The following is a 25,704-nucleotide window of genomic DNA, read 5'->3' as shown; positions in this document are numbered from 1 at the left end:
CTGAGGAATGAGGATGCAAGGCGTAGAATTCTGGTTTGCCTGTAGCCGAAGCATTATTTTCAACAAAGTTAGTATCCACTGTAAAATTAGTAATTTTTAAGGGTTAATGTGAAACATGTGAATAATTCTAGGGCTAATATGCAAAAACAAGAAATTAGAGTTAGTCCCGCTGTAAAATTATTTTGGATTTTGCATCCGTCCCGCCAATTCTTGAAAACACAAACCCCATATTGGCGCCAAGAAAAGAAAGCCCTTCCCCCATTTCAGATTTATTCATTATTACTCTCTTCATTCCCATTCTACAAAACCCAGAACTTAAAAAATCATAACATAACCCGAAGTCGCCATGAAGATCCGGTCGGTGAAGCTAAGGGAGGCTCACGCCAACAAGGGCGGCCGCCCTTCCTTCTGCTCCGTCCTGTGGGACCAGCAGGCTCGCCACCTCGTCACCGCTGCCTCCTCCGACATCTGCGTCGCCCTCCACGACCCCCTCCTTCCCTCCTCCACTCCCCTCAGGACCCTCCGCCACCACCGTGACGGTGTCACCGCCCTCGCTCTTAGCCCCAATTCCACTTGCCTCGCTTCCGGATCCATCGATCATTCCGTCAAGCTCTACAAATTTCCCGGTATTTTCTATCAATCTTCACTTCTTGAAGTTGGATATGATGCAATAATTTACTTTATTGGGAAGTTCAAGTGATAAATTGATGTTTTTCTTTAGTTTTTTATCTTTATATGTAAAGTTTCCTCAATTCCTGAGTATGTTGTTTACTTTTCCAATTCATTGGGAAAATTTTGTCACAATTTCTAGGCTTCAATTAGATTTGATTGGGATTGACCTATTGATACATTTTCAGCTGGAGAGTTCGAGACTAATATCACCAGGTTTACTCTTCCAATTCGTTCCTTAGCATTCAACAAATCTGGGAGCATGTTGGCAGCTGCTGGTGATGACGAAGGAATCAAGCTCATAAACACAATTGATGGCACCATAGCTAGAGTCCTCAAAGGCCACAAAGGTTCTGTTACTGGCTTAGCTTTTGACCCCAATGGCGAGTACTTAGCATCCTTGGACTCGTCTGGAACCGTTATTTTCTGGGAGCTTCACTCTGGGAGAATCCTTCATAACCTCAAAAGCATTGCTCCTGATAACGGTTTAGATGTTTCGACTATGAATGTTCTCAGCTGGAGCCCTGATGGTGAGATGTTGGCTGTTCCAGGGTTGCGAAATGATGTGGTGATATATGATAGGGACACTGCTGAAAAGTTGTTTTCTTTGAGAGGGGATCACGCACAACCTATTTGTTACTTGGGTTGGTCGCCCAATGGAAAATACATGGCTACAGCTAGTTTAGACAAGCAGGTTCTTATATGGGATGTTGATAGGAAGCAAGATATTGATAGACAAAAATTTGATGAGAGGATATGTTGCATGGCTTGGAAGCCAATTGGGAATGCCTTGGCTGTTATTGATGTTATGGGGAAGTATGGTATCTGGGAATCTGTTATCCCTTCATCTATGAAGTCTCCCACTGAAGATATACCTGAGAACAAGAAAAGTAACGGGCTTCTTTTCTTTGAAGAGGATGATGAAGAAGTAAATAGTGCAGGCGGAAGCTTGAGTGATCTTGGTGAAAATAGTAATGGTGAGTCTGAGCCACCTAGCAGGAAAAGATTGCGAAAACAGACATTGAGTGAGGAGAATTTGGATATTGATGGTATTGGTGGTGATGAGATTGATTTGTTTCCCAAGGTTGAATCTCATAAGAAACGAAACCGCTCTCAAAAGGAAAAATTGGATGATGTGAGTGTGGGTTATAGAAGCACAGTTGCTACATCTAAATCAAAGATGCAGGAGGCATTTCAACCGGGATCCACTCCTGTGCAGCCGGGAAAGAGGCGCTTCTTGTGCTACAACATGCTTGGATGCGTAACCACTGTTGAACATGATGGATACTCCCATATTGAGGTAATGCACTTGAACTACAGACTTATAATTTAAGCTCAAAGTTTCAGCCTAAATTCCCACAATCTCCATGTGCATTCTTTGTGTTGATCATTTCTTCAAGCATATTTTAATAAGTTGTAATCTTGTTACAGATTGATTTTCATGATACTGGAAGTGCTCCACGAATTCCATCAATGACTGATCATTTTGGATTTACCATGGCTGCTTTGAATGAGAGTGGAAGCGTCTTTGCAAATCCTTGCAAGGGGGAGAACAACATGAGTACTCTCATGTATCGCCCATTTAGTAGCTGGGCAAATAATAGTGAGGTTAGATTATAGGCTTAATTAGTTAAAGTCAGCAAGTTTACAGAAGATATTTGATTTGCAAGATGTGTGATAAAACATCTCTCAACTCTAATAGTGTGTTTGTGTTAAAATTCTGTATGATATGAAAGTCTACTATATGCTCACTTTGTTTTAAATAATATAAATTGCACAGTGGTCCATGCGCTTTGAAGGGGAAGAAGTGAAGGTGGTTGCACTTGGTGATGCTTGGGTGGCTGCAGTAACTAGTTTTAACTATCTTCGCATCTTTACTGAGGGTGGTTTGCAGGTTTGTCACACATTCCTAGATAATTTAAATTCTTTTTCATGTTCAATAACTGAAGACTGGAGGCATGATACGCACTTAATGTAAAAGGAATTATGGATTTAAAAGGGTAGACAAATAACAAAGAAATCATAGTTGTTGGTAGTTACGCTCCAGCATTTGCTTAGTTTTGAAACGTTTTCACTGCAGAGGCATGTTATTTCAATAGATGGGCCAGTGGTTACTGCATCAGGTTTCAGGGATAAGCTTGCAGTTGTTACCCATGCCTCTGCTTGCCTTCCCTCCAATGATCAGGTTGGTTTATTCTTCATGGTAGTTCTGTAAAGTGTTGCTTAAATTTATTATAGTATACTGTTACCAAGGTTATCAAACTGTCAATTAGCTTGTAAAATCCAATGCGCTTACCAGTTCAGGTCCCCGAATTGAGTTTACAAGTTTGCCTAAGCTCCACAAGTTTAGGTGAATTCTCAAGTTTGATATCGTTGCCCATAGCTCTTCATTATGCTTTATCTATTCAGTATTTTAAGAGACTGTGTTGGTGGCAGAGCATGGAACATAAAAACTTAACTAACTCTTTACAACAAAATAATATATATTTTGAAACATGCAGGTGCTAGAATTAAGAGTATTTAATCTACTTCAGGGGACCCAGCTTCTTCGGGGTCGATTGCCAATAACTCCTGGTTCTTCTCTAAGTTGGTTTGGGTTTAGTGAAGAAGGCCAATTGAGTTCCTATGATTCCAAGGTACTGGTTTTCGTTAGAAACAAATGGTAATATTTGACTGTTTCTCTTTGCTTATGAAAGCATCTTGTTATAATAGCTCTGATTTGTTAAGTTTCTGATGTAGGGTGTGCTAAGATTATACACAAGCCAATTTGGTGGTAGCTGGCTCCCGCTCTTCAGGTTCAATATTTGTTTTATTAATTACATATACATGTTTAATATGTTTTTATGCATGACATTTGGTGATTAATCTTGTAAATATTTCAATGCAGTGCTGCTAAGGAGAAGATTGATGAAAACTATTGGGTTGTGGGGTTGAATACAAGCAAGTTATATTGCGTAACATGCAAAAAGCCTGAAACCTTCCCACAGGTATGAGTATGGTAGGTTGATGTATTCTGTGTCTGAGTAAATCTTGTATGAGCGCAATCCTAAGAATTTATTCGTAGATACTCTACAAAAATGTTTGTGTCTACACAAGAATATCTCCACTTTTTTTTGTGTAAATGACTAAATGGCCATTGGATTTTGACCCGCTTTTCAGGTGTTGCCAAAGCCAATCTTCAATGTACTAAATCTTTCATTTCCTCTTGCTTCCTCTGATTTGGGATCTGAAGCCCTTGAAAATGAGTTCATATTGAACAACATGCATCTGTTTGAGGTTTGTACTTATACCCTTTTCAATTTTAATGGTCATTATTCTTAGCCTTTTGTATTTGTTTCTTTATCAGTGCTTTTCAGTAGCTGAAATAGTAAATATGTAACCTGCAGATTCAGAAAAGAATAGAAGAAATGGCTAGTGCTGGCTTGGATACCAATTCACTTGATGATGAAGCCTTCAATTATGAAGCAGCACAAGATAGATGTATCCTTAGGCTTATAGCATCCTGCTGTTACGGTGAGTTCTTGTAACATCATGCTTGTGTTGCCATATCCGTGGCCGTCTCTCTCAAACCTGAACAGTAAAATTGAAAAAGTAGTCATCTCATGTATTTGGATGTTTCAGGTGATAAACTTGTGCGTGCGACTGAACTTGTAAAGCTTTTGACACTGGAAAAATCAATGAATGGCGCAATAAAACTTGTCACTGCTCTCAAGCTTCCAAACTTGGCTGAGAGGTTCAGCAGCATATTGGAGGTAAGCCTTCCTGTACTCTAACAACATACAGTGGAAAAGGACAATCAATATACTATGTCATCTTTATGCTGTGGTTCCTGCATTTTTTAAACAGGAAAGGCTACTCAATGAGATGAAGAACACTACAGAAACAAAACCCTTTGAAAACCATGTTGCGCCCGTCACAGCTGATGCTTCCTTTAGCAGAAGCAAGATGCCAATTCAAACTGAAGCTTCCAAAACAGTAACTATGTCATTATCACCACCAGGATTATCTGCTCCGTCATTCACCAAGACAGACAAAACACAAGTAGCAAATACACGTGAAAACGCAATGTTAAAGGAAACTGTGAAGGCGAAGCATGTAGAAGATGAAACAAGTAACAAAGCAGTGAAAGTGGATGCTCCTTCTCGTTCTCATTCACATGAGCAATCTATAAAGCAGTCAAATAACAAGTCAGAGGCCAGTTTGGTGAAACCAACTCGGCCTTCTAATCCATTTTTGAAGTCTTCTGTTAAGTAGAGAAATTCATCTTTTACTTTAATGAATGATAAACAATGAAGAGGGTTCAGGTAGTTTATGGTTGACAAAGTTATTACAAAAGCATAAAGTGGCAGAGAAGATTCAAAATCCTGTGTACATTACGCAGAAATCTTAGTGTAATTATTGTTTGAATTCATAATTCTTTAGGACTCTTAGATTGCATGCATAGCCTCGTTCAGCACCTGGAATATAGTTACATTTTCAAGTTGAAAGCATTTATATCCTCTTTTTCTTTTTTTGAAACTACGGTGTTCAGTATTCACCGTCAAAACTAATAATCATCCAAGGATAAAGCTCCATTTTAGGTCAGAGTGCTGGCCACAAGGTTTTTCTTTCCATGCTCAATGTTGTGATTTGAAAGATTACCATTTTGTTTAGGAACTACTAGACAGCTGTAACTCCTTCCAAATTCCAATTCTTGATAAGAGAGATCTCTTTTATTGAGATAGCCTCTTGTCAAGTTGATGTTTTTATGAGATCTGAAAGTTTCAGACATTGACAAACCAATATCACACTACATATACACTATATATAGACATTTAATTGCTAATTTAAGATGAAACTGGCTAAACTAGTTATAGGTAAAGATGCTAATTAAATTAAAAACTAGTTAAGCACAAACTAATCCTAATTCTTTATCTCTATTAGGACAAAATATTGTGTCTTGCCAATTTCCTAAACTTATTGAATTAAACTGAGACAATTATCTAACCGAACTATTTGAGTAATTAATCAGTATACTTCTTTCATAAAACAAAATACACCTTCAAACTTTAGCTTCAAACTCATACCCATAATAAGTGGCCAGAAAATCAGAATAGCACATTTTAGAAAGTCAACTGAGTCTTCAGACAATAAGGCTCCTTATGTTAGGAACTGACTTATCTTTTTCTTTTAACTGAGATAGGAGCATCATATAATAATAAACATAACAAAGACAAATTAATATTGAATAAAAAATGCAACATTGAAAAAAGAAAAAGAAAAAAGGGCTTATTTACTTTGATCAGTATTGAATCATATGAATGGTAGTAGCCCTTTACACATAATTATAACCACAAAAACCATGGCCCAGAAACCTTGTCATGGGCATGGAAATTGATGGTTTTGAGGCCATAACCATCTTTTCAGGGTCACAAGATCCATAATTTTCCTTTTCACGATGCCTTGATTTGCATGATGTTCACTGTGACAGCATATTCCTTGTCATGCTTCTGCATCGAAATTCAATTCTTCTTCGGCAAGTGCTTCCCATTCGGGATGGTAGTAGATCCGTTGCTGCTTTGCTCTTCAACACCTACAACAGGATCCGTATATGACCGGAAACAAGGCAACCTAAACAAACATTTCATTAGCAAAGATCAATTTCTTGAACATTGAACAAGTTCTGGTGCATAGCACATGCTTTTACCTGCTTGACTTTATAACTTCATCCCCTATTGTTATTTGCTCATCAAATATGTTGTTCCCTGCAAACAAATATATTTACTATCACCTGAAACTGGATTATTGCGCAAGTTATGGCTTATATTTCAGCATATAAAATAATAAAAGCCTTATGAAGCAAATTTGGCTAGAAATGAAGCACGAAGTCTTGTCTTGTTTTTGCTTTTACCCTACCTTCAGATGAAAATGATCATACGATAACATAAACTTGGTTGGACCTTGTATAGATGATCAGTTCAAATATGAATTAAGGAACGATAAGATATTCTGATTCCTGTACAACATTACAACATGCTGCTGTTTTCATACAATACTACAGTGTTTCATCTAGTTAGTCTAGTAAGACATCAATAATACTTGTAATTTCTTTTTTTACTTTCACTACTTTATATTCATCACAACATTATAGACAAAAACAAAAACTCTCTTAAGTTTCTTTCTTTCGTTTTTTTTTTCCAAGACAAATTCTCCACTTAACTACAGGTAATTATGAATAAGCATATATACAGACAAAGTTGAGATTATGTACTGCTGGATCATATTCAAGTACAGGTTACTTATGAAGTGATCGTAAAATAAAACCTTGCTTAAAACAATAGAAATTATATGAACTGCTTCAAAATACTCAGCAGCACAAATGCACAATGGATTCTGAATGGTTAAATATTATGAATCTGTCATGGTAGTCAGTAATCTAGAAGGGAAAGCAAGTATCTCATGTTGCATATAAAGAGAGTGATACCTCCAAATACTGTTTTCCCAGAGAAATACTTTGCCATCAAACGACGAGTGTATTCGGCATCATATTTTCTGAACCTTTCAATGCACTCTGTGCTGTCCAAATGACTGAAAATGAGGAATAGAGCACATTATCTCTTCATCTGAACAAAGATCTTGCAATAAACAAAAGAGGGCCTTTCAAAGCTCTATGACTGCTAAAATATAAGGGACATATTTTGAGGGCGTTCTATGCCCCAAACAAATAAAGGGTGATGCAGAATCAACTCTGACAATATAAGTAGCACATTGGCAAAATTGATCTCTTTTAGATAACTTCATACGGAAGGAGTTTTTGTAATCTTAAGAGATCGGGCAAAGTACTAGCTCTGTAACTGAATAGATGTATGCAATCTTATCCCTACCACTAGAGAGATTGTCTCTAGGATATAAAGCTATAACCCACGACCCAAGGCAACAACCTAACCTGTCGCACTAAGGCTCACCCTCTATCTTCCAAGATAAACCATGTGAAATTTAGCCCAGCAATGTTTTCTAGTGTTGTGCAAAGGTAGCTAGGTATTTCCAAAAGGTCAACGTCACCACATAAAATAACTAAAAGTCAACATACTCATGCTCTATATTTCATCCCTGAGGGGAACTTAATTATTTAGCACAATAGCTCCTTGGACCAGACCAACTTCAAACACAGGCCATGGAAACCCCAAGCTCGGTCGCTCGCATTGTGCTAGGAAAGATCTTCCTCAAGCATATTGGAGAATCCACTTTCCCACCAACCTATCAGCCCTAAGCTTAAGGCAAGAAGCCGGGAACATAGTTCTCATCATTATAAGTCCTGTCTCCCTTGTGTTAAAGAGACACAGATCCATCCATCCATCCATTAATTCTCTTATTTATTAGGTTGGGGAGCATACTATCTTTGATTTGAGGTGAGGCATGCACATCATCTACCTCAAAGGATTACATGCAAACAAATGCAAAGAATACAGCAGACTTCAATATTTAATGTTGTCAATGATGATAAACACAGTCACTATACTATACAAGAAGCTCCTTGGACATTCCAACAACTTTATAACATTTTTTTATTTTTCTTTTAAAAGAAAATTCACACTCCAAGAGATACAAAATTCAACACCCCCCCCCCCCCAAACAAAAAAAAATAATAAATAAAACCATTTACAAAGCAATTCAAGAGTAGTGGGTTAAGAAAAGAACATACTCAAGTTCATCAGGCAAGTCAAGTTTTTTCTCTTCAGTATGAGAAACCCCATTGTTTGTGGCAGATTCCACCTTCAATTCACCAACCCAAAACCCTCAGATACTTGTGGAAAAAATAATATGGAAGAGGCAAGTGCATGGCACATGCGTAAAAAAGCAGCGGAAACTGACCTGGTTGCTCTTCGGAGAGTGAGGGTTGGAGTTTCCGGAATCGGCGGCGGAAGGAGGCGTGCGTCTACCTGGGGAAGCTGAAGCTACGCTTGCCATTCCTCCTCCTCTTTCTGCTGCTTCTATTTTTTTTTTTTATTTTGGGGGTTAATTAATTTTGTTCCTTATTTTCGCTTTGGATAATTTGCAAGCTTCTCCCCTTTGTGTTGATTGTTTGACCCAATAAAATAAGACCTGATCTTTCAATTATTGAGTTCCCACTTTATTCAAAATAATGTTGAAATTCCATACAAATAATGTTGAGCAGTATATATGTCTGCTCACTATGGTCGAATAAAGTCTATTAGTCTAACATAGGATTCACTTGCTATTTTTCTCATATAAGAGTGTTATCATTTTTAGTACTATAAAGTGAACTTGTTGCCATAAATATTAATATTTGTTTTAAAAATTAACATGATTTATTTTTATTGTTTTTCAATTTTAATAAAATATAAAATAGTAAAAAAACTAATATATAGTTTTATATTTCTTTACTATATATATATATATATTAAGAATTTAATTTTAATATTAGTATAAAATAATTTTGGCTAAAGTACCAAAAATGTATCGAATAATTTTTTCGCTGATAAAAATGTACCCGAATTTTGCTATCGACAAAAATGTCCTCAAATAATTTATAAACGCGAAAAAATATTTAATATTAAACATATATTTCTCAAAAAATGCCTTAGAGATTGAATTTTGATGTGATTTTTTGCAAGTAAGATTAGAAAAATGAGATATTATTATTCTTAAAATTTGATGATTTTTCGCTAAATATATATGTTTTTGTGATTTATTAAAAGTATTATTGGTTGTTGACAAAAAAAATATACTTAGCAAAAAATACCAAATTTTAAGCATAAAAATATCTCTTTTTTAATCATACTTGCAAAAACTATGTGAAAATTCAATATCTAAAGTATTTTTTGAGAATACATATCTAATGTTAGGCATTTTTGTCGCGTTTTAAAATTATTTGAGGGCATTTTGTTGATAAAAAATTTGAGTGCATTTTTGTCAGTGACAAAATTATTCAGGTGCATTTTTTGTGGTTTACCCAATAATTTTACATGTGCTATCAATTACGTTTTACCATGTAAGAAAAAATATATAGTTAAAAGGAATTGAATTTAAATTTTTTAAATAATTATTTTAAATATTTTATTTACGAATATAGGTAATTTAGCCATAATTTATTTTTTGGTGTTCTGTTATTTATCTCATTTATTGTGTAAACAATTTGATTGTGAATATATCTCGTTTACATTGTAAACGATTACACTATAAACGAGATAAGACACAGAATTCAAACACGTACGTAAGACGGGTGCACCCATGATACGTGAAAAGTTACATGCTAAACATATCTCGTTTACAGTGTAAAAAAAATCGAACACATTATAAACATGATACGACCACAACTAAATTATTTACATTGTAAAAGAGCGAGATAGATGACGAAAAATTCAAATAAGCTACATAAGGAGCAGGTGTTAGCATTTCTCACACAACATATCAATTCTTCTTCTCCATTCATTTAATAAATTTAGTAAAATATCTACCGGTGAATATATTTTTATGAGTGTATATCTTAATTATAACATAAGAAAAAGTAATGATGGGGTTGTATTTGAGTGTGATAATCCTATCTTTTTGCATAGTCATCGTTGAGATTCTTTGTCTAAGTTAAAGAGCCTAATCTTGACGAGCATGGATGCTAATGGGACAAAGGAGGTTGGAAGAGTTGGGTATATGTTGTTAGCACCGATGAAAAATAGAATATTTTGATTTTGTATTTTTTGCCTCGATGATAATGAACATGTGCGGCTAGTATTTGATGTCCATGAGAGAATCATGTCCCAATAAGTAATGGAGCTTTCTACAGAGGTTAGTGATGTAGGAGATAGTGGTTCTAGGCATTTAAATTTTGTCCAAGATAATCCACCTCTTGCACTATATCCTTTGCATTGCGCTGATTTAGTGGATAACATAGAGGTGGATATTGATGAGTTGGATGAAGAATACATCGCGAACAATAATGAAATTAGTTCTACTGAGGATGAGGAGGAATTTGTACCTGAGACCCCAATAGGTGGATCAGTTCGATACCTTTTACCTATCTCACAATCAGTTCTGGAATTATCAATTATAGCTAGCCATTATCGCACGCTGAATCTTTGACGTGATGTGGAGTTTCATTGGTCATAGATTCAAGAGCAGAGAGGCCGTCATGTTAAGTGTGAAGAATTATAACATTAAGAGGAGTGCCGAATATAAGTTTGTGAAGTCTGATTGAGTAAGGTATCATGTGCATTGTAGACAATTTGCAAATAGATATCTTTGGAGTCTGCAGGTTGCATTACGATATAATCTTAGATATTTGTAAGCCACATCTTGATGTCTTAAATAAATTTATTGTTGTTTATCATGATGATTGTCGAATAACATATAACAATCCCATTTTAATCCCATAGGGAGGTGCATAAGTTTCGAGGATGATAAATTCATATTTTACGATTATTTTTTATTTGAAAAGAGTGAATTTTATCAACTTATCTTGTATTTATTCCTTAAAATTGCATGCTTTTGTGAATTTCTCCATAATTATGCTTAACTGTTAAAAACATGCTTTTTATGCTTCTTAAAATTGCATGCTTTTGTGAATTTCTCCATAATTATGCTTAACTGTTAAAAACATGCTTTTTATGCTTTAAATTGTCAAATTTAATTCACTTTTATCGCATTCGATGCCTTGATATGTTTGTTTGAGTGATTCAAGAGTTAGAAGACAATGATGGCTTGGAAGGATGAAGGAAAAACATGCAAAAGTAGAGAATTCATGAAAAAATAAAGATCGAATATTTTTTAAGTTGTGCGTACGCATAGCTTGTGTGTACACATCTCTTCCAATTCGTGCATACATATGGCTTATGCGTACGCATGACTTGCAATATGTGACTCACTTAAGTTAACACGTGGATCATGATTTCACGTCCAATTTCGACCCAATGCAACTCATTTATGAAGCATTTGATGCATGGACTAAGGGGGATCAACCAAGTAGTGTAGCAAGTAGTCTTAGTTTAGGTTTTTATTATGATTTAAGTGATTCTAGAGAGAGGAGCTCCAAGTTCTCTCTAGAATTCTAGGATTTTTAGGGTTCTTAGTTTAATTTTTCTCTAGTTTTAGATTTTGATATTGTTTTAGTTTAGTTTTTTTTGTATTTCCTTGCTCTATTATCTTAATTCACTTAGTTTTTCTTATTAGTTGTTTTTGCTATTTTTAGTTTATGAACAATTGTTAAATTCTTATTTTTATTTAATGCAATTTGATGTTTTATGTTTGATTGTTGTTTAATTGAGTTGTTATTATTGCTTTCTCGCATTTTGTAGTTATAGACTTTACTAATTCTTACAATTTAAGATGTTTTTCTTTTAGACTTTCTAAGTGTTTGATGAAATATCTCACTTAGTTATAGAGTAGAATTTTGTATTCTTGGCTTGGGATTGAGGACTTGGGTGACATTGAGTTATTGATGTATAATATTGATTGGTGATATAGGATTGTTAATTAATTTTGTTTCCACTAACGCTAGTCTTTTACTAAGCTTAATTAGTGAGTTGGTTAGGATTTGTGGATTAAGATCAATTATACATATTTGACTTTCTCCTGATGGTTAGAGGTTGACTAAGTGGGATTAACTCTTCATAATCGCCATGTTTGTGGTCAATGACAAGGATAGTGATCCTTGACTTTTAACCCTTTCAAAAATCCTTTTTGCTTGAATTTCTTTTCCTTTGTTTTAATTGCTCTTAGTTTAATTTCTTTGCTGTTTAGATATTGCTTGCATTTAAATTTCTTGCTATTTACATTTCTTATTACTTGTGATCAATTCTCTCTCTCGTAGCCAATGATATGCATACCCAACTTTCATGGAAGAACGACTCAGGATTAAACTCACGGTTATTGATTTGAATTTGTGACATTTTTATTAAATTTTGATAGAGTTATTTGCCGGTTTAGAACTATATATACAACGAATCTTGAGTTTTATAAAATTATGAATTTTTAAACCGACATCTAGTCTGCATTAGAGGATCACACATTTGTCTAGTCCCACTATGTCTCAGGACCACCGACAGTTAGACAACAACCTCATTTGCAGTGTCATCATACCCCTCATACAGTCCAACCCATTTGTATCTATTTCTATCCTACAAAGTGCAGTTAAGTAGAATTATCACTTTAAATAATATTATATAAATAACTTTATTCATTTACTATGAAATAAAAGAAAACTTTTTAACCTCTTCGAGCTTGATTGATCTAACCAAAGACACTAACGAAAAAGTCTCCCCTTAAAGTGGTCTTTATTCTTATGGGTCATACTTATCAACCTACCACCATGTGCAACAATAACAAGTTATATATAACTCTATGCGAAAATAGTATTAATGATTAAGAAAGACGACGTGAGAAGCTAATAAATGTATATCTCACGGCCAATGAAAAGGTCAGTATTTACTTGTCAGGTGGGCACTATGTTGAAAAACGATGGTATATCATGACATCAGCAGTGGCATGCATCCTGCAATGTCTGTGGTGAATCGATGTGCTGCAAAACACAATGAGTATTATATTTATGCAAGCACAATGGATCTCCAAGACAAATTGCGATATTGATCAAAGTCGGCCAACAAGAAAAGCCAAAGGAGGCCTAGCACTGAGAAGCTCCTCTACTCAATTCTACGTCAGGTGTTAATACCATATCTAAAAGTTTCTCAAAGATCCACCCACTGGCTCTCCATTGGTACGTAATCCAAGGTGGTATGCCACATCCTGCAGGGTGATGGTCCACTCACCCCAAGATAGGTAGAAAGGATGGGTTTCCGAATGCCAATGTTCTACGAATGCAGAAATTAGGGTATTGTCAAAACCAGCCTCCCTCAAGTAAGGGAGAATGACATTCGATAGTACAAACTTACAAGAGTGTGGCTAACTCGCCTAGGAAGTAGGAGATGAGACCTCTATTAAAATAAAAAAAATAAATTAATCAATGACATTTAAAAATTGATTTTTTTTTATTTAGTAATTTACATTATGATAATATTTATAATAACATTTACATTAAAGTGACATTTATAAAATTTATATAAAAAATTTAATTTTTAAAATTTTAAAATTCATTAATAGTAAATTTAATTTTTAAAAATAGTTAAAAAAAGTACAAAACTAAACAATGAAATAAAATTTCACCCTAAATTTAATTCCTAAAGTTCACCCTAACATACATATTAAAATAAAATTTATTAAAAAAATATTTTAAATTTATTAAATTCATTATCATACATTTATTTTTTAAATAAAATTTAAAAATATTTTTTTTTTACAAAATTATAATATTCAATAAAACAAGTTCCTAAAAATAGGTACCAACAACTGCCAAAAACTAAACTAGCATCTAACCAAAATTATATTCTTAACACAATAGCTATTCTAATCATATATTTTATAATAAAACCAATCTCACTGCTCTAAATATATGCTTCTTCATTAAAGGAACAAAAGAATAACACTAATTTTGAAGTCGATCGCTCCAGTAATATGTTACGTTCAACTTATTAATATTATTCGAACGTGCATTTACACGTGCCATAGTGTCCAACTAACTCAAATATCTCAAGAAAAAGTGAAAAAGTAGGAAAAATGACAAATAATCCATAGTGTGAACAAGTTATATATATAGGTCCTGTTGAAGTATATCTCGTTTACTGATTTGATTATTAACATATTTTATTTACAGTGTACACGAAATACGTTCCATGTCTTAACACAAGTGCACATGTAATATGTATGTGGCTTATTTCGTTTATGGTATAAAACGATATAAAGAAGATACATTATAAACGAGATAAATAAGGTGAATTGTGTCCAAATTATCTATACCCGCAAATTAAATATTTAAAATGTTATTTTAAAAAAATCATCTAATTTTACTGATAACACTTTTTTATAAATTATGTATGATAAAAAATATTAAAAAAAAAATTATACATTATTAAACCTTTCTCATATATGTATCCCCATTATGTACAGAGTACATATATAATTCCGGTTACCGGTAACCCTTTTTGGTGTTTACAATATCAAAATTCCTAAGAGCCCCATTTTCTTGGTTAAACAGTTATATAGCTTGTGACGGTGCCTCTTCTGTTTTACTTTGTTATTTTGTTGTGACCAAAACTTTATACCCTTGATCCATTCATCTCATCTGAAATTCTTCCCCTTCCTTTCTTTTTGAAAATTTATAGGTAGTAAGGGAAAAATAATGAATCATTAATGAAGTAATGGGTCATCTTTTTTTATATTATATGGACATAACTTAAACGTCACTTTCTCAACAGAGACTTCGCATAAATAAGTTTATGGCTACATCTGTGCCTAAGAAGCTGATATTAATAGAAATCTATACTTGACATGGTAGAGTGGAATTTTCAATTGAGATGATCAATTCCCAACTTAGAAGAGTACCTCAACAAGAGAAAATGGAGGCCAAAGCTCGATCAACAGTCTTCTCCAAAGATTCCCCTTAAATGCCAAAGACTTGGAGAGGATAGGGGCTAACTTAAAAATAAGAACTTCAGTAGTTGTACAGTGTATAGATGTGGAATATATACAGAATCCAAGAAATCCAGTCATATTTTCTGCAGTTCTTCACTCAACCAAATTAATGACTTAAAAACCCAATTTAGGCCTTCAACTACCAATAATCTCCACAGGAACAAAGTCCACTTTTAAAATGATGAAAGCGCTTATTGTCCCTAACAATAATCTCCCTTTCAACAACCTTGGATACTAATTTTATTGCATTGTGACAATCTACACAAATGCGAAGATTTTTACAAACCCTCAGCGTTGTACCTTCAGCTGTATGTAACAAACCAAATGAAATTGCTAGCTTCTCACTATGGCTCTTAAGAATTTTAATCTTTTCCTCTTCTTCCAGTTCATGAAGCACACAACTTGTGTCGGGTTTATATCCAATTTTGCTTATTTTTTTCTCCAATTTAACCCAAGTCTTTTGAACTTGTTTTGATTCTAAAAAGCCTCCATCACCAACAAGAAATCTATAAACCTTTCCTCCGATTTCGATCCAACTGCAGCCTGCATCTTTCTGAAGGCCAATCTCCTTCATCTTCTGCCGCACCTGTCTCATGTCGTCCCATTTTCCTAGCCCAGCATATAAGTTCGATAGCAGTACATAATTCTCAGCTTTTTCTGGCCCCAACTCTAATAACTTTTTGGAAGCTTTCTCCCCTATATCCAAATCACGATAATTCCTACAGGAACTAAGTAATGAACTCCATATCCCCGAATCTGGTTCATATGGCAGCTCATTTACAAGTTTTAGAGCTTCACTGAGTTGTCCTGCCCGACCAAGCATGTCCACCACACATGAATAATGCTCTAATTTTGGCTTTATGCCATGCAAACTCTGCATCTGATCAAGATATTTTAACCCTTCTGTCACCAAGCCAGTATGGTTACAGGCCATCAGAACTCCCATAAATGTATAAGAATCTGGTCTGCAGCCCGAGCTTTGCATTAGTTCAAAAAGTTCTAATGCCTTCAGTCCATTCCCATTAACTCCATGTCCTGCAATTATGACATTCCAAGATGCTTCATCTTTCTCAATTACCCTCTCAAAAATGTTTTGAGATTGTTCCATGCATCCACATTTTGCATACATGTCTATCAGTGAACAAGTTACAAAGGTATCCTCTGTAAGATGAGCTTTCAGTGCAAAGCAATGGACTTCTTTTCCCAGCCGCAAGGCTGAAACTTGTGAACAAGCATCCATGACACCCATTAAGGCAATCTCTTGAGTGTGAGTTCCACTTGAAAGCATTTGCCGGAATGTATCAAGGGCCTCACAAGGAAATCCATTCCGTGAAAAGCCAGTAATCATTGTATTCCAGCACACTGAACTTTTGTTTTCCATCTTATCGAAAAGGAGTTTTGCTGGCAACATTTCTCCACAGTTAATATAAAGCGACAGCAACGATATCCCAATAAACTCATCCAATTCTAAACCATTTCGCAACATGAAACTATGAATCTCCTTGCCAGAGCGTAGGAGTTTGAGTTGGGCACAAGCGAGTAGAATGGCCCCAATTGAAAACCAATCAGGATCCAACCCAGAATCCGTCATCACAAGGTACAAGTCTAAAGCCTTTTCAGGAAATCCATTTTGCGCAAGGGCGCCAATCAATGCATTCCAAGAGCTCACAGTTTTCCCCGCCATTCCATTAAACACACGCTCAGCACAATCCATTGAACCACACTTTGGGTACGCTGCAACAAAAGCATTGGCTACTAATTCATCATTCTGAAGCCCACGCCTAAGGGCATAACCGTGAATCTCTTTCAAGCTTAACAAGTGAATCTTCTCTAAACAAGCTGGCAGAACATTCAACAGTGTCACCTCGTTTACCAATATTTTCTCTTCCATTGTCATCTTCCGTAGCAGCTCAAATGTTCCGCGAGAATCACCAGCCTTGGAGTACCCTCTAATCATAGAATTCCACGACACAACATTCTTGTCACTGATCAAATCAAACACAACTCGCGCCTCACACAAGTAACCACATTTCGAATACATATCCATAAGTGAATTACTAACCTTCAAGTCACCACAAAGCCCCAGTTTCAAAGCCAAACCATGAAGCAGCATCCCCAATTTCACTTCATCCATTGCAGCAACCACAGGAACCATTGTGACCACAGTAACAACATCAGGTACCGAACCTTCATCACCACCACCATTCAACAAAAGCCCCTTAAACAGACCACAAATCTCATCAAAAAGCCCGTTCTCCGAGCACACAAGCATAATTGAGTTCCAGGAAACCAAGTTTCTCCGAGCCATTTTCTCAAACACCTTGAACGCACTCTCAACAAACCCACACTTCCCATACATAGCAATAAGCGCATTCCCCACAAACGAATCAGAGCACAGTCCCAGCTTCAACGCAAGCGCGTGAAGCGCTTCCCCGAGTTCCACCTCCGTGAGCCCGGCGCAGGCCTTGACAGCACACGGCAGCGTGAAATTGTCCGGCAGAAGCCCTGCGACGGAGACCAATTCAACGAAGAGCAAAATGGCGTCGCGGTAGAGCGCGTTGCGCGCGTAGCCGCTGAGAAGCGCGTTGTAGAGGAATAGGTCCTTCTTGTTGGGAAAATTCTGGAACACTGAACGTGATTCGGAGGGTGAGGCGCATGCGGCGTACATGGTGATTAAGCGGGTAGTGAGAACGACGTCGTTGCGGAGCTGAGGGGAAGCGGAGATGAGTGAATGAAGGGTCCGGCCAAGTTGGATGTTTTTGTGGAGGATGCATTGCTGGAGCAGCGCTGTAATGGATTGTGACGTTGAAACGGCGTCGTTGGAGTTGGAGTTGGAGTGGAGAGAGGTCACGGCGTCGTTAAAGTTGCCGGCGAGGCGGAGATTGTGGTTTTGGTGGATTGAGGGAGTGAGGGATGATTTTGGGATTTGAGTGGATGCGTCAAGAATGCGGCGGTTATGGAGGTGATGGGATGAGAGTGGTAGTTGTGGCGCCAAACAACCCATTGTTAACAACAGTCAACAGGAAAGGATAGGCTTCGGTTTCAGTCGTTACTCGTTAGTTCGTTACTGCGCTTGCATTCTGACAACATAATCATAAAGAAAACAAAAATGCAAAAATTTACATTAAATTCACCCACTAGAATCAAATTCATATTAAAATATGGATCTAACTTTTTGACTTTTCAGATTTAGAGTTTTAATAGTATATTATGATACTACTCATTTAAAAAATTTTAGCTGTTAAAAAAAATTAATACTAATAATTATATTTTTAATATTGAATCAGACATCTCTAAATTTCCGTTATACACATTGTACAAATATTCTATTAACTCTTTATACTTCTTCAAATATAAAATATACACTAAAAAATTAAATTATATATTTATATAAAATATATAATTAATTAATTTTAACGTTCAATTTTAATATAAAAATAGTACTTTTGAATTATCTATTATTTATTACTGTATATAAAAAATAAAAAAATTAAAAGTATGTTTAATTTGTATTTTTATTTTTTATTTTTTTATAAAATTTAAAAAATAAAAATATTAAAATAAAAATAGAAAATAAAAATACAAAACCAAAAATACCTTAAGATTCTAAGATTGATATCTTACTTACTCACTCATATTTTGTGGCCTTTTCTCATATTTCAGTCTTTTTGATAAAAATAAGTTTCACTCCTAACATTTTACGAAAGTAAAAAAAGTTGTTATTTTGACTAATTTAAATTAATTAGTATTTCATATATTAACAAAAATGTAAATAACAAAATTAATAGATATGTTGGTATTTTTGGAATTTTTTTAAATAAATAAAATAAATATTTTATTTACCAAAATAAATAATTTATAATATTTTTACAAAAATTCATTGTATACACTTAGGCTAAAAATAAGTCACGTATATATTTTGTTTACACTGTAAACGAAATAAAAAATGTGACGAATTTTTGTAAAAATGCTATAAATTATTTATTTTGGTAAATAAAATATTTATTTTATTTATTGAAAAAAATCCTATTTTTCGATCCACTTGTTTCGTATAAGGATTTTGTAAGTTAAGAATTTAAAAATAAAAATTTTTTATGAAAGATAATTTTAAAAATTTTTTAATTACAACAAAGATATACATTTTACTGAATAGTATCATTTTTTTATAACCAACAAAAAAAACACTAACAAGTCTTCTAATCTTTTTTTTAGACTAATTTACATTAATTAGTATTTCATATATTAACAATGTAAATAAAACAAATATTAATAGATATGTTGTATTGTAAAATAAATAAATAAATAAGGAAGAGAAAACAAATATAACATAAAAAAGTGTAAATAGAAGATCTTAGTATTAATATCCACCAATACTATTATCTCATTATAATAAAAATGATTCATATATTTATTAATATTATATATATTACAACTTAAACCCACTAATAGATAAAAAAAAAAGAGAGAGAGTTTATGTATATTATTGTAGTGTAGATATAAGAGACATAGAGAAGTATTATTATTGATTGTATGTACATGTGTAAAACTATGCTTCACTATTTATAGAGGTAAAATGTTTACTTTTTCAAACCTCTTTGATATAATTCAGTTTTGAGAATGTGAGCCGCCCATAACGAATGGACATTCATATCATCATCTTTATCACAACATTCTTTTTTGAATGACCATTTAAGATTTGCCTCGTTAAAACCAATGTTCTAAAAATCGAACCAGATTGACCAATTCGACCGGATTAACCGTAAATCGATTCTCTAACCGGTTCGGTTGATGTAAAAAATTGTTTGGCAAAAAATCGATGAAAAATCGGCCAAACCGATTGTTAGCCGATAAATCGATCGATTTTTTTTTACGGTTTCCAAAGGTTAAATAATAAAAAAACAAACCCCATATAAAACTTACCCATTTACCCCTTCTCTCTCAGAAGAAAACCCTAATACCTCTCTCTCTCCCTCTGAGTTTCAGTGCCACCACCACCAATAGTAGCGTCACCTTCTCAGCTTCTCTGTCCTTGTCGTCGCTGGTCGCCCCTCTTCTCCTCCTAGATCCCTTCTCCTTGCATCGCCAGGTCTGCTCGGAGCTATTGTTGACGTCGCTGTGTCTGTCCTCGTCGTGTCATCAAGCCACTTTTGTTCTTGACGTTGTCGGCCTCCCTGAACTCGTCTCTATTCTCGTTGTCTTTGCCCGTCTTTGTCTTCGATCCCTTTCTCTATCGAGGTCACAGCAAAGTTCGAACATTATTTTTTGCCGCCATGGACTCTTCGTCGTCTCATTCTGCCGCCGTAAAAAATTACACAAATTGATTATGTTGCTCTCCCTCTTTCTTGAGTTCTTCGGTAGTTCAATTTATTTTTTTTATTTTGTTAATTATAACAATTATGATTTGATATTTTTATATTTTGGATTCTAATGATTGGATAGATTAAATTCTGATTGTTGCAATTGTCAAATTTTTTTTTGATTGGATTAACTATTTAACTCTGTTGATTAACTGAAGAAAATCTGGTTGCTACTTCTTTTGTTTTATTATTTTTGGAGTATTTTTGTTAATGGTTGTTGGTACTTTGTTAAATTTTTTAGAATAATTTTGTTGATCTTAAAAAACTAAATTATACATTGATGCCAATAACTACAACGAGCTTTTTTTTTATTTTTTTGAGATAATGTACTTCATAAGAATTTCTAAAGAATTTGAAGGTATATTTTTTATGGGTGAAGTTTTATTTTGTTATATGTAATTTATATTGCATGTGATTCTTGTGTTTATTTAGTTGAAGATTTATTGAATTTAAATATTAAAAATTATATAGTAATTTTTTTTATAATTTTATTTTATATTTAACTAAACCGGTTGAACCCCGGTTGAATTACAATTAGACCACTGATTGTTGAACCGGTCATTCTACCGGTTTATTGACTGGTTCGGTTTTCGCAACCTTGGTTAAAATCTTACTATAGAAAAATCTAATGGAAAAAATTTTAGTGAAGAAAAAAGAGTACAATATTCTTTGTGATGGGGACCGCCTCATTAAAAAGCTTGTCAGGAAAAATCAAATGGAAAAAAACCTGACCAAGAAAAAAAGAGTACAATCTCTCCCTCTTGTTGACATTATTTAATATCTCTGAATCGGCGCATCCCAATTTGATGTACTAATATTTTAAAGGAGGATTTTGGAAGTGATTTTGTAAATAAATTTGCCAGATTATCGCTTGAGTGGATCTGTTGGACATCAATTGTTCCTTGATTTTGAAGATCATGAGTGAAGAAGAATTTGGGAGAAATATGCTTTATTTTATCACCTTTGATGTATCTACCCTTAAATTGAGCAATGTTTGCTGTATTATCTTCAAATAGAACAGTTGGAGCTATCTTATGATCAATCGGTCCACATGATGACAGAATATATTGGATAAAACTCCTGAGCTAAAAACACTCGCGACTAGTTTCACGTATCGCTAGTATTCCAGCTTAATTAGAGGATGTGCTGCAATCGTCTGTTTTCTGGACCTCCATGATATAGCTGTACCACCATTTGTGAATAGGCATCGTGTTAGAGATCTTATTTTTTATGGATCAGACAAGTATTCTGCATCTGCATAGCCAACTAGTTGTGACTTGAATCCATATGGATAAAACAATCCCATATCAACCGTTCCATGAAGATATCAAAAGATTTGTTTGATTCCATTCCAATATCTTTTGGTTGGAGAGAAACTATACCTTGCTAGTAAATTTACAGCAAATGATATATCGGGTCGTGTATTATTAGCAAGATACATTAGTGCCCAAATGGTACTAAGATATGGTACTTCAAGACCAATGATATCTTCATTTTTTTTCTTTATGATAGAATTGAACTTTTTCCATATCCAAAGACCTTACAATCATTGGGGTACTTAATGGATGTCACTTATCCATATAAAATCTCTTCAAAATCTTTTCTGTGTATGCTGTTTGATGAATAAAGATCCCATTTTTTGTATGCTCGATCTGCAGGCTGAGACAAAATTTAGTTTTTCCAAGCTTTTTTTTTAAATATCAAACTCTTTTGTAAAGCTTTTTATAATTGTTGGAATTTTTTCAGGAGTTCCAATGATATTTAAATTATTAACGTACACAACAATTATAATGAATTCAGATGCAGATTTCTTTATGAAAACACATGGGCAGATATTATCATTCTTAAATCCGTTTTGGTTAGATACTCAGTAAGACGATTATACTACATTCGTCCAGATTGCTTTAGACCATATAAAGATCTTTACAATTTTATTGAGTATAACCCCTGCGAATATTCATTGGATGGTTTAGATATCTTTAGTCCTTTAAGGATTTTCATATAGATATTACGATCTAATGATATGTATAAATAGGCTGCTACCACATCCATTAGATGCATATGTAATTTATGATATGCGGATAAACTGACCAAATAACGCAATGTTATTGCATCTACTACAGGGGAATATGTTTCTTCATAATCTATACCAGGCCCTTGTGAAAAACTTTGCGCTACAAGTCGAGCTTTGTAGCATACAACTTCATTTTTTCATTTTCTCACAAATACCCATACGTATCCAATAGATTTTACATCTTTTGATGTATGGACTACAGGCTCAAAGGCTCCACGTTTTGTAAGTGAGTCTAACTCAGCCTTCATAGCTTTTTCCCATTTCGGCCAATCATTCCTTTGTCGACATTCTTCGACTGTTCTTGACCCAAGATCCGTACTTTCATGCATGATGTGTAATGCCACATTATATGAAAATATTTCATTGACAATTATTTTATTTCAGTTCCATTTTTCTCATGTAAAGACATAATTTATCGAGATCTCATTATTTTCACAATTTTTAGTATTTTCAGGCACCTGAATGTCTTTTGGCGTCAAAACTATTTCAGAATTTTGGACAACTGCAGGTGTCTTTACTATGTCTTTATCTTTTCCAACAGGAATAATATTTACCTCTTTTCTTTTTCAAGAATTTTTGTCTTTGGAACAGACAGGCCTACCACACTTCTGACATGAATTTGTTTCGGTTGCCATTTGTCCGACTGGGATATCAATTCGGATTGGAGCATTTTTAGCTGGTGTATAGGATTTAGTAATCATTTTCATATCAGAAAATGCATCAAGCAATTCATTTGCTATTCTTGCAAATGTATAATATTTTGAACTTTTACTTCACATTGCTCGAATCGAGGATCTAAATGCATCAAGGATGATGCATTCTAATTAAGTTTCTTTTCAAGAGGCTTATTCTCTTCCTCTAATGTTGGAAATTTTGATTCATCAAAATGACAATCTGCAAATCGAGCTTTAAACACATTCCTGTTTGTATCTTAAGATACCTCACTATAGAGGGAGAATCATATCCCACATAAATTTCTAGTTTTTTTGGGATCCCATTTTGGTGCAAGAATGTGGGACATTTGGAACATATATAGCACACCCAAATATCCTCAAATAAAAAATATTTGGCTGCTGGCCAAAAACTAAATGCATAGGAGAGAATTGATGGTAACTTGTTGTCCTCAACTGCAACATGTAAAATGGCATGCCTCAAGCAAAGGTTGAAAGATTTATTCTCATAAATAAGGGTCTATCAATCAATTGGAGGTGTTTAATAAGTGATTCTGCTAACCCATTTTGTGTGTGAACATGAGCTACTGGATGCTCAACGCTTATTCCATTAGCCATACAATAGGCATCAAAGGCTTGGGACTTGAATTCACCAGCATTATCAAGACAAATTACTTTGATTTGATTATCTGAAAACTGTGCTTTTAGTTGAATAATTTGAGCAATTAATCTCACAAACGCCAGGTTGCCAGAAGACAATAAGCACACATGTGACCATCTCGAAGATACGTCTATTAGGACCATAAAATATCTAAAATATCCACATGGTGGATGAATAGGTCTACATATATCGCCTTGAATCTTTTCAAGAAATTCAGGAGATTCAAATCCAATCTTTACTAGTGATGGCCTTAAAATTAGTTTTCCTTGAGAACATGCAGCACAACAAAATTCACAAGATTTAAAAATCTTCTGGTTCTTTAGTGAATGTCCATGGGAGATTTCAATAATTCTCTGCATCATTGTTGTTCTAGGATGACCCAATCAATCATGCTAAATTATAAATTTATTTGGGCTAGTAAACTTCTGATTTACAATGGCATGTGATTCAATTACATTAATTTTAGTATAATATAACTCAGATGAAAGTGAGGGTAAATTTTCTAATATAAACTTTTTATTTGAAACATGAGTTGTGATATATAAGTACTCATGATGTAACACCCTAATATTCAAATCCTTATGCTCGAGTCATAAGTCAATGATATTACGGTGGTACGACTCTCAGGTGGATTTTTAATATATAAATATAGGTAATTTCGAAGGAGTATTAATTGAGAAGCCTGAAAAGAGTAGAAATAAAATCGCGAAGACGTATCACTCACGTTTCGACAACGAAAAGTTAAACTGTGAAGCCGAAAGCGATATACGGACAAGGCATAAAGGAGATTAAGAGATAGATAACAGATGGATACATATATAACATAAGTAAATAGCCACTAGTCGCGACCCGCGAAGTTTAGGCCGGCTAGGGTACAGTATGAAAGTAACTGACAACAGTATATCCTAATCTCTCCCAAAGGAAACATAAGAGCCTCTATAGGCAAGTTTAAAAGAGTACAATACATAATATAATCCTTTCAAAGCAAAGGTGGAGAGATTCTAAGCAAAACACAAGGTAGAGAAAATAACGATCTTCGCCGTCTCTCAGACGACCCACAACTCACTTCTGAGCACCTGGACCTGTATCTGAAAATAAGAGATATATACGGAATGAAAATCCCGGGCCCATGGGTTCCCAATACGGTAAAAGTGCCAAATAAATACAATGCACTGCAATAAAAACTCACTAAGCATCCTAAACTCCTTTTCACCAAGTATCCAGCCTAGATTCTCACTAATCCATAAATAGGCATCTGTCGTAAGGGGATACTAAATCTAGTTCATATCTTATATGATTCCCAGCTCGCTGACTCTCCCACGAATCAGATTCGGAATTATAAACAAAACCATCACCAGTTGTTCTACCTCAGTAATTTTGTGTCAATACATCATACTCTCACCTGGAGCTAGTGAAACCACTTCACTGCGTCTTCCCAGGGAGCTCAAATTATCTCATTCGATGATCATCATCATCATGCAATCGTATCATCAAAGTATCTCATCAAGAACAGCCCCCAACATCCACCGACACCAGCATGAGGGGCCTCTCAGTTGCACAAACACAAGTAATATAGGCAAGTAATACACAAATAAGGTACAAGTAGAACAAGTAGCACATAATCAGGTAACATAGCATATATGATGTAGAAATCCAAAACAAATAGGCAAACCCAAACAATTCAAACATATGCAAATGATGTATGCCTGCTCTATGGCTGATGATATCATCTGTCGGTTATATAGCCAACCCGAC

General features: G+C 34.6%; 3 protein-coding genes across 3 annotated transcripts; 1 reads left to right on the top strand and 2 right to left on the bottom strand.

Annotated features, from left to right (window-relative positions):
- The first annotated feature begins 315 nt into the window (after positions 1-315).
- Positions 316-5,149, top strand: LOC130956216 (protein ENHANCER OF LHP1 1). The gene is made up of 12 exons (XM_057883267.1): positions 316-626; positions 858-1,969; positions 2,101-2,277; positions 2,450-2,563; positions 2,750-2,854; positions 3,171-3,305; positions 3,409-3,464; positions 3,557-3,656; positions 3,829-3,945; positions 4,056-4,182; positions 4,291-4,421; positions 4,516-5,149. The coding sequence occupies exons 1-12, from the start codon at positions 347-349 to the stop codon at positions 4,921-4,923; spliced, it is 2,862 nt and encodes a 953-aa protein (XP_057739250.1). The 5' UTR covers positions 316-346; the 3' UTR covers positions 4,924-5,149.
- A 578-nt stretch (positions 5,150-5,727) lies between these two features.
- On the bottom strand, positions 5,728-8,777 carry LOC130954825 (uncharacterized). Its single transcript, XM_057881598.1, has 5 exons — positions 8,521-8,777; positions 8,351-8,421; positions 7,133-7,236; positions 6,356-6,413; positions 5,728-6,279 (listed from the first exon to the last, which is right to left on the bottom strand). Exons 1-5 carry the CDS (start codon positions 8,614-8,616, stop codon positions 6,171-6,173), a joined length of 438 nt encoding a protein of 145 aa, XP_057737581.1. The 5' UTR covers positions 8,617-8,777; the 3' UTR covers positions 5,728-6,170.
- Positions 8,778-14,927: 6,150 nt separating this feature from the next.
- LOC130955038 (pentatricopeptide repeat-containing protein At1g18485) lies at positions 14,928-18,143 on the bottom strand. Its single transcript, XM_057881816.1, has one exon. The coding sequence runs from the start codon at positions 17,852-17,854 to the stop codon at positions 15,326-15,328; it is 2,529 nt and encodes an 842-aa protein (XP_057737799.1). The 5' UTR covers positions 17,855-18,143; the 3' UTR covers positions 14,928-15,325.
- Between the last annotated feature and the right edge of the window lie 7,561 nt (positions 18,144-25,704).

Source organism: Arachis stenosperma, chromosome 10 (assembly GCF_014773155.1).
Source record: "Arachis stenosperma cultivar V10309 chromosome 10, arast.V10309.gnm1.PFL2, whole genome shotgun sequence".
NCBI lineage: Eukaryota > Viridiplantae > Streptophyta > Magnoliopsida > Fabales > Fabaceae > Arachis > Arachis stenosperma.
Note: the sequence above shows the minus strand (reverse complement) of the source record. Positions and strands in the feature narration are given on the sequence as shown.

Excerpts from the sequence above, each read along its gene's own strand:
- LOC130956216 (XM_057883267.1), top strand. The coding sequence starts at position 347 with ATGAAGATCCGGTCGGTGAAGCTAAGGGAGGCTCACGCCAACAAGGGC. Across the intron at positions 3,306-3,408 it reads TGAGTTCCTATGATTCCAAG|GGTGTGCTAAGATTATACAC; the intron begins GTACTGGTTTTC and ends TTTCTGATGTAG. Across the intron at positions 4,183-4,290 it reads TATAGCATCCTGCTGTTACG|GTGATAAACTTGTGCGTGCG; the intron begins GTGAGTTCTTGT and ends TGGATGTTTCAG.
- LOC130954825 (XM_057881598.1), bottom strand. The coding sequence starts at position 8,616 with ATGGCAAGCGTAGCTTCAGCTTCCCCAGGTAGACGCACGCCTCCTTCC. Across the intron at positions 8,422-8,520 it reads ACTCTCCGAAGAGCAACCAG|GTGGAATCTGCCACAAACAA; the intron begins GTCAGTTTCCGC and ends GGTGAATTGAAG. Across the intron at positions 7,237-8,350 it reads GACTTGCCTGATGAACTTGA|TCATTTGGACAGCACAGAGT; the intron begins GTATGTTCTTTT and ends CCTCATTTTCAG.
- LOC130955038 (XM_057881816.1), bottom strand. The coding sequence starts at position 17,854 with ATGTACGCCGCATGCGCCTCACCCTCCGAATCACGTTCAGTGTTCCAG.